The sequence below is a fragment of the Triturus cristatus genome, chromosome 6 (assembly GCF_964204655.1).
Source record: "Triturus cristatus chromosome 6, aTriCri1.1, whole genome shotgun sequence".
Taxonomy (NCBI): Eukaryota; Metazoa; Chordata; class Amphibia; order Caudata; family Salamandridae; genus Triturus; species Triturus cristatus.
Window position 1 is genome coordinate 449,815,371 of NC_140589.1, and position 14,105 is coordinate 449,829,475.

General features: G+C 43.5%; 1 protein-coding gene across 15 annotated transcripts in view; it reads right to left on the reverse strand.

Moving 5' to 3' along the window:
- DST (dystonin) overlaps positions 1–14,105 on the reverse strand; it is a 1,436,897-nt gene that overhangs the window by 362,094 nt on the left and 1,060,698 nt on the right. For all 15 annotated transcript variants that reach the window (XM_085610880.1, XM_085610881.1, XM_085610884.1 and 12 more), the window contains 2 exons: positions 7,659–8,154; positions 513–1,981 (listed from right to left, as the gene is read on the reverse strand). In XM_085610880.1, the coding sequence (XP_085467006.1) occupies positions 513–1,981; positions 7,659–8,154 (1,965 nt within the window). The remainder of the gene's footprint in view (positions 1–512; positions 1,982–7,658; positions 8,155–14,105) is intronic.

Genomic DNA, 14,105 nt, shown 5'->3' on the forward strand with positions numbered 1-14,105 from the left:
TATTGGTAAATTATCGAGTGGTATGAGAGGCGATTACCGCCGGGCAAATACTTGAAAGGTTATCGACTGAAACTGCCGCTACCATTTAACAACTACCCTGATTCAATAACACCGCACACATGGGTTGATTATGGGCAGTCAGGAGTAGCAGCTGCTACCGCTGGGGAGCTACTGTACCCGTACCTCTCCACTTGCTACCTCCAGTTTAGGAGGGCAAGAAGGCAGCGGCACAAACAGAAGGCAAACACAGCTTTCAGAGGCATGTTTACTTACTCTAGTTTGCACTCTTTGCCTTTCCCTTAATCCCAAAGCATCAATTAGAGGGCTGTTAAAGGGCAATAATGAGACAAGGAGTCAGACCTTTAATGGCACTGTTGGCTCAATGGGTGTGTGATTACTTGCATTATCAATGGCAATTGGGTGCATCTACATCTGAGGTTGTACAATACGGTAGAGACAGACATTAAACAATTCAAGAAACCATAAACTTATCAACAAATAGACCCTCTTACCTGAAAGGTATTGAGCTGTTGGTTAATCACATCAGTTTCCATTCCAACCTGACCTTGAGATTCTTCGTGTATTTCAGTTTCTGCGAGCTGGTCGGAAAATTGTTGTAACTTTCCATACCACTCTTCTAGACGATTGAAAGTTCCCCCAACCTGTTCTTCTCTGGCATGAGCTCGATCCAGTAATTTATTGCATTGCTTGCTTAAAGCCTCCAAGTCCCGTTTTATCCCAATGAGATCAGTGGAAGCTTCGGTTGCCAACATCATTTTGCAGGTGCTGTTTGCATTTTCATTGCTTTTTATCAGATTTCCCAATTTCTTAAGGAAAATGCTTATATCCTCTTTCTGGGCTAGAAGTATTGCTCGATCTCTTCCAACTGGAGACATCCCATCAAGCTCATCGTCAAACTCTGTGAACTGAGTAAACAACTCTCGTATGGTGTTTTGGAAATGACCTATTCCTTGAAGCTTTGTTTCCAAGAATGAACATTTGTCTTCAACTTGCTTGCTGACGGCACTGTGGTCTTGTTCTAATGATTCAGCCTGTATTAAGAGGTCAGAAACGCCTGCAGCATCTGATGACTCTATCACCAATTCATGGGCAAGCTTTTTGGTCAGATCCACCTTTGGCTTTAAGGTTTGAAGTGTTTTCTGGTGGGTCTGCATGTTGGTTAGGTGCTTACTGCTGCACGCTTGGACCCCAAGAGAATCATGCTGCTGGAGTTGCTCCTTAGACAACTGAATTTGCCTCCCAGTGTCACTAACAATTTCATGAAACTCTTTTAGACGCTGAGCCATGTTTTCAAGAGAGTCTCTCTTACTGTGTACCTGTTCAGCAATGGATTCCATTTGCTGATTTAACCGTGCAGTCTCTTCTCTAATCTCATCAGTGTCTGTCTCACAGGCATTCACCAAACTCTCTGCTGCACTGTTCAAATTTTCCACCGCTCGTCGTTGTTTTTCCACATTTTTCTCTAAGGACTTGACTAGTCCAATGCTGTTTTCCAATTCTTTGAGATCGATGTAGACTTTGATTTCTGAGAGGTTATTTCCACATTCATCTAAATAGGGCTTTAGGCTTTCTAAATGCTCCCTGTACGCCAAGGCTTTCTGCTGGCATTCTTTTAACTTATGTTCCCTTTCTGTTACCTTTTGGTTCATTTCACCCCAGTCGCTTTTGAGTATGCCAAGCTGTGTCTGCAGCTCGGCCCTCTCTGGCCCTTGAGTCTTCTGTAGCAGGCTCTCTCCCTCTCTGCTGATGTTTTCATAGGTAGCCAGCTCATCGGCTAATGCCTTCTGGATTGCAGTCTGTTCCTTGGTTAATGAGAGTAGGGTTTCCAGTTTGGCAGACACAGGGGGAGCCTGACTTTGTTCCTTCTTCTTTTCCTCCAACCAGCCCTGGAAGTCCTTTGACATTTGCTGGAACTGTTGACAGCTTGCGTGCGCACACTGAAGCTGCTCGACATACTTATCTGTAGGAGACAAAGCAGTACACACATTCATTTGAGCAATTCCCACCGATAGGCATTCAATGTATTTGTTGTGATTGTAATTATGCATACCACATTTAAGTGCGCTGAATCTGGGGTCTGGACTGCAGACACTGGCAGACTCATAAATGCTTGTCCCCTACAGTGCTCTGCCATCCACTTCAGGTAAAGTAAATGTATGTACTGTGTCTTTAATTTCCATCCCACCCCATTCAGTTAAAGTAAATGTATGTACTGTCTTTCATTTCATACATGAAAGTGCTGGCAGCATACCAAAAAATGATTCATTTACTCTTGATATCCAAGACATGTTTAGGAGTTGCTGAGTCCATTATCCTGATTTGCACTCCAAGGTCTCAGAAGAGCAAGATAAATGACCACAGAACCTCAGGAGAAGTGTAAAGGAAAGTCTAAGCAGATGTTCTGCAGATCTGCTGTCTAATATCACTTTTAACTGGATTCTGGTACTCTAGTTAAGCCGATGGGATCACTGAAATAAATTATGTCATATTATTGTTTGAATGTGGATTCCAGCACTTTACTGGCAAAAAGTAAGTCTTAAAAGTATCTAGGCTCTCTTAGCAGGGGTAAAAATGATGACCATAGGAATCTTATCATCACCATAGGTCAGTTGCAAGCTGCATGGATCTAGGGGAACCTCTAGCTTAACATAAAGCGTGCACAATGAATAAGATGGAAAAATGTAACTCAGTGTTTGCAGCCTCTCTTCGTGTCAAGGGCATACACGTGCACAAATCCAATGTCACTGGCCCCCATGGGGAACATACTGGTCTGATGAGATATTTTGGATGGCAATCCCTTAAACCTTGATTGCAGATACCCTGACACAAGGAAACCGATTCTTTCCGAAGTCATAGATCCCTGTAAACAGAAGATTGGGGCTGTTCTGTGTCTGAGGGCCTAGACATGCCCTATGAATCTTATAGTCACAACAAATGAGGGCCAAGACATGTCCTATGAATCCTATAGTCACAAAAAAGTGGGTTGACAATTTTGACTGCCAGCAGTGGTCATGCATAGATTGTCTAGGATATTACTCTGCGTGGTTACGAGAATCTTCACACTAGGGACATAGTCGCACAGTCGAAAAAGACTTAAAATGTGCTCATTTATCAATAATACTATTATACATGGACTTCTTAAATTACTCAACAAATAAGGAGTACTATATTTGAATGGTCGAACGGAAGAGTAAGACAACTAATAAATTGTAATAGGGTTAGGGAGATTATAAACAAAGGACAATACAGGAGTCACCTCACTTTTTTCCAAGTCACTGACTTCAAAAGAGGGCAGGTAGAACCATACAAAAACAAAGAAAAGAAGTTGCTGCAGCGAATAGGTGTGCTGATGTTTTGGTGTCCCTCACCCTGGAAAAGACCGATCTAAAGAGCAGAACCAGGTTTACCTCAAATAGACCCACTTCCTGTAACATTGGCTCAGTAGTGTGGTACCATTATACTGTAGTCTAAATATTGTTGGACATAACTACCTAACCCTAAATGTTGTCCCATTTGAGTAAATCACAGAAAATCTGCATCTAATGGGGCGATCTTTTTGTAAATGATATTTAGGCGACAATATTTATATCTGGTGACACTTTCAGCTACAATATTCTGACATTAGGATGTACTCATGGCATTCACTCATGTTCACATGCACCATGGCTACATCAAAAACAACCAGATCGGAGCTTCGCACCCGACCATTCTGAAAGCGGAAACCTTCGCTTAATTTGAACTTTCTGCATAATACTGCCAGCAGCTGCACCCCTTGCAACAAGGCCCTTGCAAACCAGACATCTGTCTGAGAAGGTAATGATTTGTGGAATGTCTGGCAGGTCATACACTTCGAAATCGTCGTAAATACAACACAGTAGAGAAAATCTGTCCTGGTGCCTCTGCATGTCCTGAAGTACGCCTTATGCCTATTCCGATTAGGAACCCTTGAATGCTTCTTACTGAGAAATTCGGAAAATAATTGTGCAGGAAATGGCCGTCTCAGCAACACCCTTCCCTTTTCTTTCCACCGCAATCTCAAGAGTCATGAACTGTGTAAAGTTGAGCATGATAAAGGCCCTGATTGCACAGAGGACCATTTGGCGAGCATTTCAAGGTTACAACAGGAAGACTAGCAAAGGATCAACAGGCTCACCCAAAGATCCAATCATGCGTCCACGATGACTCTCGATAATGCATTGAGCCTGGAACACACGTATGCCAAGAGGAATGATTTATTGCGCTTCCCTTTTGAACTACTTCCCATGGTGTATCCTCAGGAACTGGGCTATGTGCCTTTCTATCTGATAAAGCATTAAACACACACACGGCTGCCAATAAAGCTACAGAAACATAATTCAGATTGTGACTTTAAAGTAAACCATCTTTATTTCAACCAATGATAGCACAGTCCCCGGAGACACCGTACCAAAGAAGCGATACACGGCTTTTGTCAGCAGAGATTGCTATGTCCCCCCCAACTTTTACCCCCAAGAGCTCTGAAACATACATCATTACACCACACCTCTCTCATCCTCACCTATTTCACCTTTCAAATGTATTAAAATGTTAAGCAGACTAATTTGTTGTATAAACTTTGTTTCTGGAACAAATGCATGAGAGGTGAAATGCTAATTAAAATTAAACTAATGGATGTGAGCAGATTACTATGTATTGTTGGTGAGACAACTCTGGAACTGTTATTATCCCTTCTAAGCAATCCTTTTGAAAATTCAAAGTTCAAGGGACTGTGGATGACATGGGAAGGGAATGAAAACAGGGAACAGAAACCCTCCCATGCAAATGCAAGAATTATGAATGATCTTGGGGTAAGGAGGCTTCTGCATAAAAGAACACTGGACGAGCAGGGTTTCCATTTTCACACTGAAAATGTCTCTAGCAGCCACCATATGGTTCTATGGGACAAAAAGTTATGGGTACTTCTTCTTGTGATCCGATCCATCCAACATATATCTTTTGTCCTGAGAGTGAGCAAGCTGGCATGCTCTTTACACTTATCGATCAGGTATGTTTCATGGGATATATTCTAAAGTGGAATGTTCTACATGCATGTCCCTGTCTGCACGCACAGTAAGCCAAAGGGACATTTTCCAAATGTCACACAAATGTATCTGCGTTTCTAGGGTGCAATAGACTTCTGAAGACCAAACATTCCCATAATGTGCTAGTTTTGGGTGCCAAACATCCATCATAAAGCAGATTCATTTCACACTTAACACAGCTGTCAGTACTTCCAGAAACCCAACCGTGCAAAAGATAAAGTTAACCACCACAGGTATGGCACTGGAGTATCGCCTGATATAATTGCTGTGTCCTAATATGACAAGAATATTGGCCATTGGAGTTATTAAAAGAAATTCTACACCCTCTGGGGCGGTATTTTTGAGGTAATATGTATGTCCGATGATATTTCTGTAGACGGTACTCTGACATCGATCCCTTTCACAAGCTTGAGTTAGATAATGGAGTAGACGCCTGAGTAAGGCCTGCAGACCGAATGTTTCAACTCAAGAAAGAGGCATGTAAATACTGCTACAAACATCCACTATTGAGTGCCCCATTTTTGCGAATAAAGAGGGAAGAACTAATGTAATTGGCACGAGTCTAACCTTCATTATAGGAAGGACCCGTGATTCCCCCTGGGTAAAATGCTGTGGCTGAAAACTCTGTAAACTCAATGAGATCTCGACCCCGGATAGCTGGTGGTTGATGGACGCTCTGATGCACTGCAGGTGATCCTGAGGAAGAGCACCGGGCACCTATGAGGGCCAGGAAAGTATCGGGGGGACGGAAAGGAAAAAATGATTTGCTGAAACGCAAACATTCTAGGAGCTGAAGGTGCAGCAGCACCGTCAGCCGTAGCACCTTCAGCTCCTACAAGAAGAGTCTCGGACTGAGGAAAGTAGGAGTGATTTAAATAGCTCCTGGAGATTAAGGTGTCGGCAGTGAGGACAAGGGGTGAACAAGTGAGCCGTAGTATCGGAGAGAGCACTGACTGTTGCATTGCATTAAAATCATGTAATACATTATATGAGATCTTTTCCTCCAGCAATGCTCAGTGCTTAATTTGAGCCGGTGGTTGCCGATGGGGGCCATATGCACTCATTTTTGGGGACTGACACTTATTTTTTCCTCATGCAAAGGAAGGGAGGGGAAACAAGCAAAGGGGAAACATGGGGGAAGAGAAAGACAGAAAAATGTCACAAAGGGAGGAAATAGGGACTGCAAGAGAGAGATAAAGGGGCAGAGAGTGTCTGAGGTGGATTTAAGACTACGCAGTCTTAGTGTTTGGTGGACTGACATTTAATATCACTGCCCCTGGTATTTTTGGGCACCGGCACTCTTTGTTTTACAAATTAAACACTGGCAATGCTTAACCAAACACTGCTATATCAAGGTGCAAAGTCACCTGCCCAGCAGCAGTTAGTGCAGACAACAGAAAGTCCTAAGAATGCCATCCAAGGTACTATTGTCTTTCCATGAAGCCAGAAGAACAGGAATAAGACCCCATTGGGGGCTCTGGTCTAGAGGGAGTTATAGCCTGGCAGAGAAGTGTCCAGCGCCCTCCATCCCTCATTACTGGGAACTGTGGTTATTGCCACAGGGTTTACCTGGGCTTGCCTGGTTAGAAATGGAGAATTCCCCTCCAAAGGAATTCCAAAACCAGCCCCCTTACATTGTAGTGGCATTCATAGTCCAGTGGGATAAGCCAGGGAAGTGAAGTCAGACAGAAATGATGGTGATAATCGTTTACCCGTTTACAAAACAGGTTTGGGGAAGATGGTAACCTGCTTTGCAACTGTCTGCACAGGACTACCTGTATGCTGAGGGTGTGAAAGCAGCACAAAAAGGAATATAACATAGTTATTAAAAATGATAACATATGCAGAGAAACCTAAATAGCTTTTCAGAATTCATGCCAGAGATTGGTTTGCGTCTCAGTCATGAATTGTATGCCAAACCTCTCTGGGCACACGGCTATATGGTGAATGTTAGATTAGCAGTGAATTATTCTGAGCCTGGCTGGCGAAATGCATGGCTTAGACCTGGTTATTTGTTACTCCGCCTGCCACAGGCCTTGAACTCTGATGTCTGAACAGATGTTCTCACTGTGTTAAAGTTGCTGGGAAATGAGCAGTCATCAGTGAAACTCAAAAGGTGATGGTTGTGAGCTACTGCTGGTGCAATGGTAACACATGAGTCAACCAATCACAATGTCTGATTCAGTGAAGGGCTTAAACCAATCAATAACAATGATAAGAAGAGCAGAATTAAATGGAACCCTGCTTCACTGTAACATGAAGTAGCAAAAACACAATTCATATGAAAACATAAACACACCAGTAAAAGCCTTCTTTTGCTGCCCTTTAGGTATGGATTTTGCTTCCGAATTAGGAACATTGATTTTGTGGCTATTTACATTTTCACTGTGAATCACAAAGACCCTTGGGTCAGGCTATGAAAGTTAAAGGCCATAAGAGACTCGCGGTGGTAGAAATGAGGTACTTGGGCTGGTGATAGCCAGAGTGTAACACTGCCTTCACCAGCCCTAGCCCCCCCTGTATTTCTGAGCTGCCCTCGCGTGTGTTTCCTGGCTGCTTTCGCTGTCCAATACTGACCTGCTTTGCTCTCGGTGTCCTTGAGGGGTTTGGCAATGGCCTCCAGTTGCCTGCTCAGCTCCGCCTTCAAGTATTCCTCCCTAACCAGTGCTGACAGCTGCTCGCACAGCGCCCGGGCCGCCTCCACCGTCCCTGCTTCCTGCTTGATTTCCTGCTGCACTGCTCTCGCCGTGGCCAGCTGCTCTTTTACGGCGTCCGGGTGTGTGCTCCCGGCCTGGCTGCTACTTAGTTTATTATCCAGGTCAGCCAGCTTATCAGATAGGCTTTTCAGGAGGCTTTGGTACTCGCTGCTTTTCACAATGGCCTGGTCGATGCGGTCAGCGCGGTCGCTCAGCTGTCCCGTCAGGCCGTCCCACTTCGCTGTCACAGCCGACAGCTCCTCTCTGACCGCTTCGCGGGGTGGAGACGGCTCCCCGGGCCCATTCAGTATCCCGTGGCCCGCCGTGTTTAAAAGTTCGTACTGAGGCTGCCGGCTTTCAAACTCCTTCAGCAGAATCTGAGGAAACGGGAAAGGCACATTACTGGACACAGCCACAACACAAGTGATCTCGCGCTTAATTTGTGAAAAAAGAAGCGCTTGGCAGGAGCCCACTGCAGCTTGCACCACCCACTGCCCCTGCCAGCGTTGCCAGTGACAGTACAAACACAACTACTATCTATCACAGATCACTATGACCATTCAGATTATTCAAGGACCCCAAAGCTATAGGAATGGCTTGAAAGACAGGTCTCAGTTATTTCTAAGGTATATTGAATTAACAAATAACTGTTGTTGTGCTGGTCTCTAAATTAGGCAAACAGCGCCACCATGTGATAGACTATTACAAGCACCTGTGCTGACAATTAAGTGCCAGTGCCGAGCACCGGAAACCACCAGCTCAAATTAAGTACTGTGTGCCTCATAGCTTCGCATACGTTCCACAATCATACACACACATTGAAACACAAACCCTTCACAAACTACAAGACCACCCATCTTGCGTACAATGCACTGGATGTGAGAATACAGCCACTGAGCATTTCTTCTAGTGGGGAAAAATCATCGAGTAGTAGATCTAGTCTCTGATTCGGGACCACCAACTTACGAAAAATTCTACAATGAAGCCTGGTTTTTGCAGGCAAAGCGATCTGGAACTCACATCCAACCCAATGATGGAACTAAATTTGAGGAGGCCCCCCCTGCAAAGTGCATGGGGGGACGCTCTCAACCCAGTCAGGTTCTCCCAGCCGCCACCCATGCACAGTGCCTGAGGGGGCCCACCGGAGCTTGGGGCCCCCTGCACCACGCGGGCTGTGGGAGGCTGTTGTTACGCCACTGAGTGAACCCACATTTACCTTACCCCTCCCTCAAAATGATTAAGGCGAGCATTAAGAGTCGATTGCTGTCTGCCTAGTGCATTTGATCGTGGCACAAATTACCATTTCCAAAGTTTCCCACTGGATTTTATTTGTCTTTTCTGCTATTCTATATTTTAATCAAACACTAGCAAATGAGCAATCACTACTAAATGCCCCATTTTGGACACTATACCCCACAACCCTCCTTCCTATGCACTAGCTATTGGGCTTGTGTTCATTGTATGCACCACTCTTTGTAAATTGCATATAAAATGCCACCTCCAGGAAGCGCTCTGCCACCCTGCAGAGAGTATGATTGTGCTACATAAAAAACAAATACATAAAGTAAATACATTACATAGTACTGCTCAGCTGTCAGCTTGTTTGTATGGGCATGATAGAGCGCAAATCTGCTCTTTTATTTGTAGGGGTGCATTATAATCATCAGTAGGTTTCACCTGCATTTATTCTTTTGTCGTATTAAATAAGGGTGTTAGAACTTTACCGTAATAACGTGAAAATGTTGTGATATAGTTGTATTTACATGAATGTGAAAAGATGTTTGCACTGTAGAATAGTTGTGCTCAGCTAAAAGCCTAATGTGCAACAAATTGTTTATGCTACTTACAGTTATTCACGTATTTGATCTGCCCATGTAACATGGTGAATTAGAAGTGCTTAAGCAAGCATTCATTTATATGTAACTTCATGAGGCTTGTATGCCATTTTCTTATGTTGGCCGATTTCTGTAGGCCTCAAAATGTAATTTACCCTGGTCGCTCTCTAGAGGGGTTTAACGCATGTGCATCTTCAGTTGTTCTTTCTCAATATGTTCCATTGCAGGTGGTGAATTCATCATTGTTAGTTAGAATAACACTTTTGTTTTAGGAGTTAGGCTCGAAGAGCAATGAATACAATGAGCATATGAGAAGCTGATATCGGGAGACGGTGTTCTTTTTCATTGGTACAGGCCTGGGAAGCAAGGTCATCACGCCAGGAGCTGGGAGAGCAGAGGTGGAGTGAAAATTCACCTACGAAAAGATGCCCAGTGGGATCGGTCGATGAGGAGACCCGAATGGGCGTGATTTGTGATTTTCAAGTTTGAATTAGGGACAGGGTCCCGAGGGTTGAGTTAGGAGAAGAGCGGGAGACACTAGGAGAAGAAGAGCATCTTAGACCAAGATACTTGGCCCATACAACGTGAGTGTACTTCTTAGGACGTCTTCAAGCGCTGACACCTTTACCTTTTTTCCTAACTTGCCTGGGAGAAAAATGCTAAGTAGGGAGGTCACCTTAGTGGTAGCGTAGGGATAGATTAATGCTTTTCACTTCTGAACCTGTGATGAAGTCTGACATAGACGTGGGGGCACTTATTGCCTGCATTCTGTTTCTGGAAGTTGTCATTCTGTTTATGCTTCATTGAGTAAACTTCTCCCGTAGGTTTGGTTTTGTATTAGTCCTGATGTATTTCTACAACCTCGTTTTGAGGTGTCTGTATGTCCAACTATTTTTGCCTCTGTAATAAATCAACTAACTTGAAAATTGGAGTTTGTGATCCTTGAGAGTCCTGAATGTTTGGGCCCACAAACTTTGTTGTAAATAGTGTTTCTGTTCATCTCTTCCTCTACACTGCCAAGCAGGAACCAACGGTCCAGCCACCAGAAAGTGTTCCAAACTAATTTATAGGTGGAACCTCAGCCCCATCAGTTGGTAGCAATATCGGATGTTTTCCTATTGGAGTGAGGGAGAGAATAATATAGAACGCAAGGAGAAACTAGTTGTAGAGCCCCAAAGGTCCCAGAGAATGAGAGCCCAAAAAGACGAGAATCGCAGAGGATGCTGGAAACCGACAGAGAATGAAGGTGCAGCGGGAACAACAGTTCATGGTGTGGTGAGTATGAATAGGGATGTTTGTGTTAGATTGCTGTGTTGAATTGATTGTGTGATGTCTTGCGGAGTTGGATTGAGAGTCAAACGATTGTGGTTTTGGGCTGAGCGTACGCAGTCCATGTGATATGATTTGATGATTCGATGTCAGGCTCGACGAGTAGCCTAATATTCCGGGATAGAGATTTGTGGTGTTGAAAACACCAAATACTGTAATAGTCTGACCAGCGATTGTGGGAGTCGTGAAGTGCTATCGACAAACCCACCTCTGATAGGGAAACGTGTGTGAAAGAGTTCGACAGAATTGCGTGGAAAGCTAGTGCACAGAGGCAGACCACAGCGATTCAAGTGGCCAAAGCAGGTTGTGGGTCACTGTGTGTGAATGAATTTGAGCTATTGATTCGTTTATATGACCGTCCCGCCATTTGTGGACAGATGGTCTGAGGTGATTGTCCGGTCGTATTGCGAAACAGACAGTTGCCAGAGTTGAGGCAGACTATTACTTGTGAGACTGTTCAGTCTTTTCTTGGACAGACAGTCGGTTATGTGACTGTCTGGTCGTGTTGTGGACAGACAGTTACTTGAGTCTACGAGTGAAGTGTGTGAATGTGTAAAGGACGATTGTGAAAGAGGGGAAACCGTTGTGAGGTGGTAGAGTGATGTTGTAGTGTGGTGCGCTGCAATAGGTCGGTTGGTGTAAAGCCGCGCTGGAATTGGTGGATTGTCATCAGGAAGTTGAAATGAAAATATTTGTGGGGAAGATAAATTGATTTCAAAATGCAATGCTTTAGAGTGTTACGTGACCTTTGTAGAGGAGATAGGGGAGTAGTGACTCGAGTGGGTGAGGAAGCACCACCCGAGGACACCCCAGCACAATATATAGCCACAAATGTGAGGCTCCATACTACTATTTGGCTTGAAAATTGGCATACGATTTCAGAGAACAAGGGAGAATTGGCTTTTTCACACTATGGTTTTGTATTAGTCCCAATGTATTTCTACAACCTCGTTTTGAGGTGTCTGTATGTCCAACTTTTTTTGGCTTTGTAATAAATCATCTAACTTCAAAATTGGAGTCCGTGATCCTTGAGAGTCATGAATCTTTAGGCATGAAAATGTTTGTGTAAATAGTGTTTCTGAACATCTCTTTTTCTACACTGCCAAGCTGGAACCAACCGTACATCCACCAGAGAGTGTTCCAAACTAATTTATAGGTGGAACCTCAGCCCCATCTGGCATAAGCAGTGATGTCTAACCATTTTTTATCGAAATGAGCAGGGAAGGAATGATGGGAACACATGAGAAGCTCAGCACAAAGTAATAATTATGGGGAAGGAGGAGCAACTGCACAAGCGCCGAAGAGGCCTCACTCACCCTTTAGGGCATGGGTCAGTGCAGTTACAGTTGGCAAGGCTGTTTTTTGTGGCAGTAATATGGTGTTCCCTTGGTTGCAGAACATGGTGTCCTCAGACAGAGTCAACAGAGTGCCACAGCACTAGGAGCAGAGAGCATGAAGTGCTCATGGACTCTTCCTCAGCAGGCAGTAATATCCTACCTGGCTAGGGAAGCAGCATTTGTAAAAGTGATGATTAGGAAACAATTACCGGCCCTAGTTAGATCTTATATATGAGTACAGTCATAAAAGTCTTAAAGAGCCTTCAAGGACTACCTCTAGAAGCAAGAGTAGATTTCAAGGTTGAATACATCATACTGAAAGCAATCAACAACATCCTACGTCCCTATATGAACAATAAACTCAAACTGGCAGGTGGTCTACAACAAAATGAGAGGCAGAGGTCCTCTAATTTTTTTAATTCCCATAGCCAAGAAAAGCAAAAGTCCAAAACAGGCCTTCTCATTTCTAGCTCTCAGACTGTGACACTCTTTTCACAGAGCACATAAGACCACATCCAATCCTTCTTACTTTCAGGAAATATTAAAACCCAGCTGTTAGATATTATTTCCCTGAATGACATTACACTAACTCCTCCCAATTTTCTTCAGGACCGCCCAGAGTTCACTGTTAAGTGTAAAGCCTTTGGCGCAGTGTTCTACATGCATGCTCTTTGCTCCGTGCCCAATAGTACATTCTCACGGTTTTGTAACCTTGTTCACTGTTACTTGTAAAACCCTCCGCTTCCTGGTGGCTAGGTCCGTGCTCCACTAAATTCTTGAAATAAGTAAATAAACATATACATAAGTCAAATGCAACAGGATTGATGCAACAGGCTGACGAGATGACCTGGCCTGATAATGTTGTTACCACCAGCCTCTAAATCTTACACCCCTCATGTGACTAATTACTCCTCTGTCATATCCCAACTTTATGTCAGATCAAACCTGCTACTGGCCAGAACTAGAGGCATCTATACCAATATTCCACTGTATCCTAAATCACCATATCTCAAAAGGTATTAATAACTAATCCTTTTAGATTAAAAACATGTGCAATACCCAAATCTAGCTCACGAGGTTGACTAAAGTGGTGGATATGGGATTACATTAGTTCAGAGAAGACATTGAAAGGTTAGGAGGCGAGGCTCAGCATGAAGCCTGAAAGACAGGAATTTTCACAAGCTACGATCCTCATGCAGAAGGTTTATCTTCTTTTTCTACAAGGATTGTTTTGGATTGATTGGTTTGAGATGAAGTGGTTTACTTTGCAAAAGGGATTACCGTGATTCTTCTCTGACAAGTAAGATTCAGCAACAATGCTGACGCTTGTAAGCTTACACAAAATGGCGATTCTGTCTCTGTGGAGTTTAAGAAGTGAGTGACAAATGCAGACCAAACGAAGCTCGGTAATAGACTGGTCAATTATAATGGCATTATTTTAAACTGTAAATTAATTAGAAACAAGTGCTAAAATCATTAAAAAAATATCTGTTAGGAGGTATAATCTTTGGCCTTTTTATGGTTTCATGATATCTTAAAGCACCCCATTATGTTAATAATTGTTACTGTATAATGGTGATTCACAATTATTTGTGTTCTTTATAATTCGAAACAGTTCTATAGGAAGGAGGGTATGCACCCCCCCCCCTCATATTCTGGTATTAATTCGGATTGTTTCACCTCACAGATGAGCAGGTGAACATAGGAGGTTCAACTCATTTTTATGATAATGGACTGCTCTAAATCAATTTCGCATATTGTTACTCTTCAATGTAATTGTAACGTCGGTTGCATAGGAAGATATGCCATTATATTTTAATCCATATT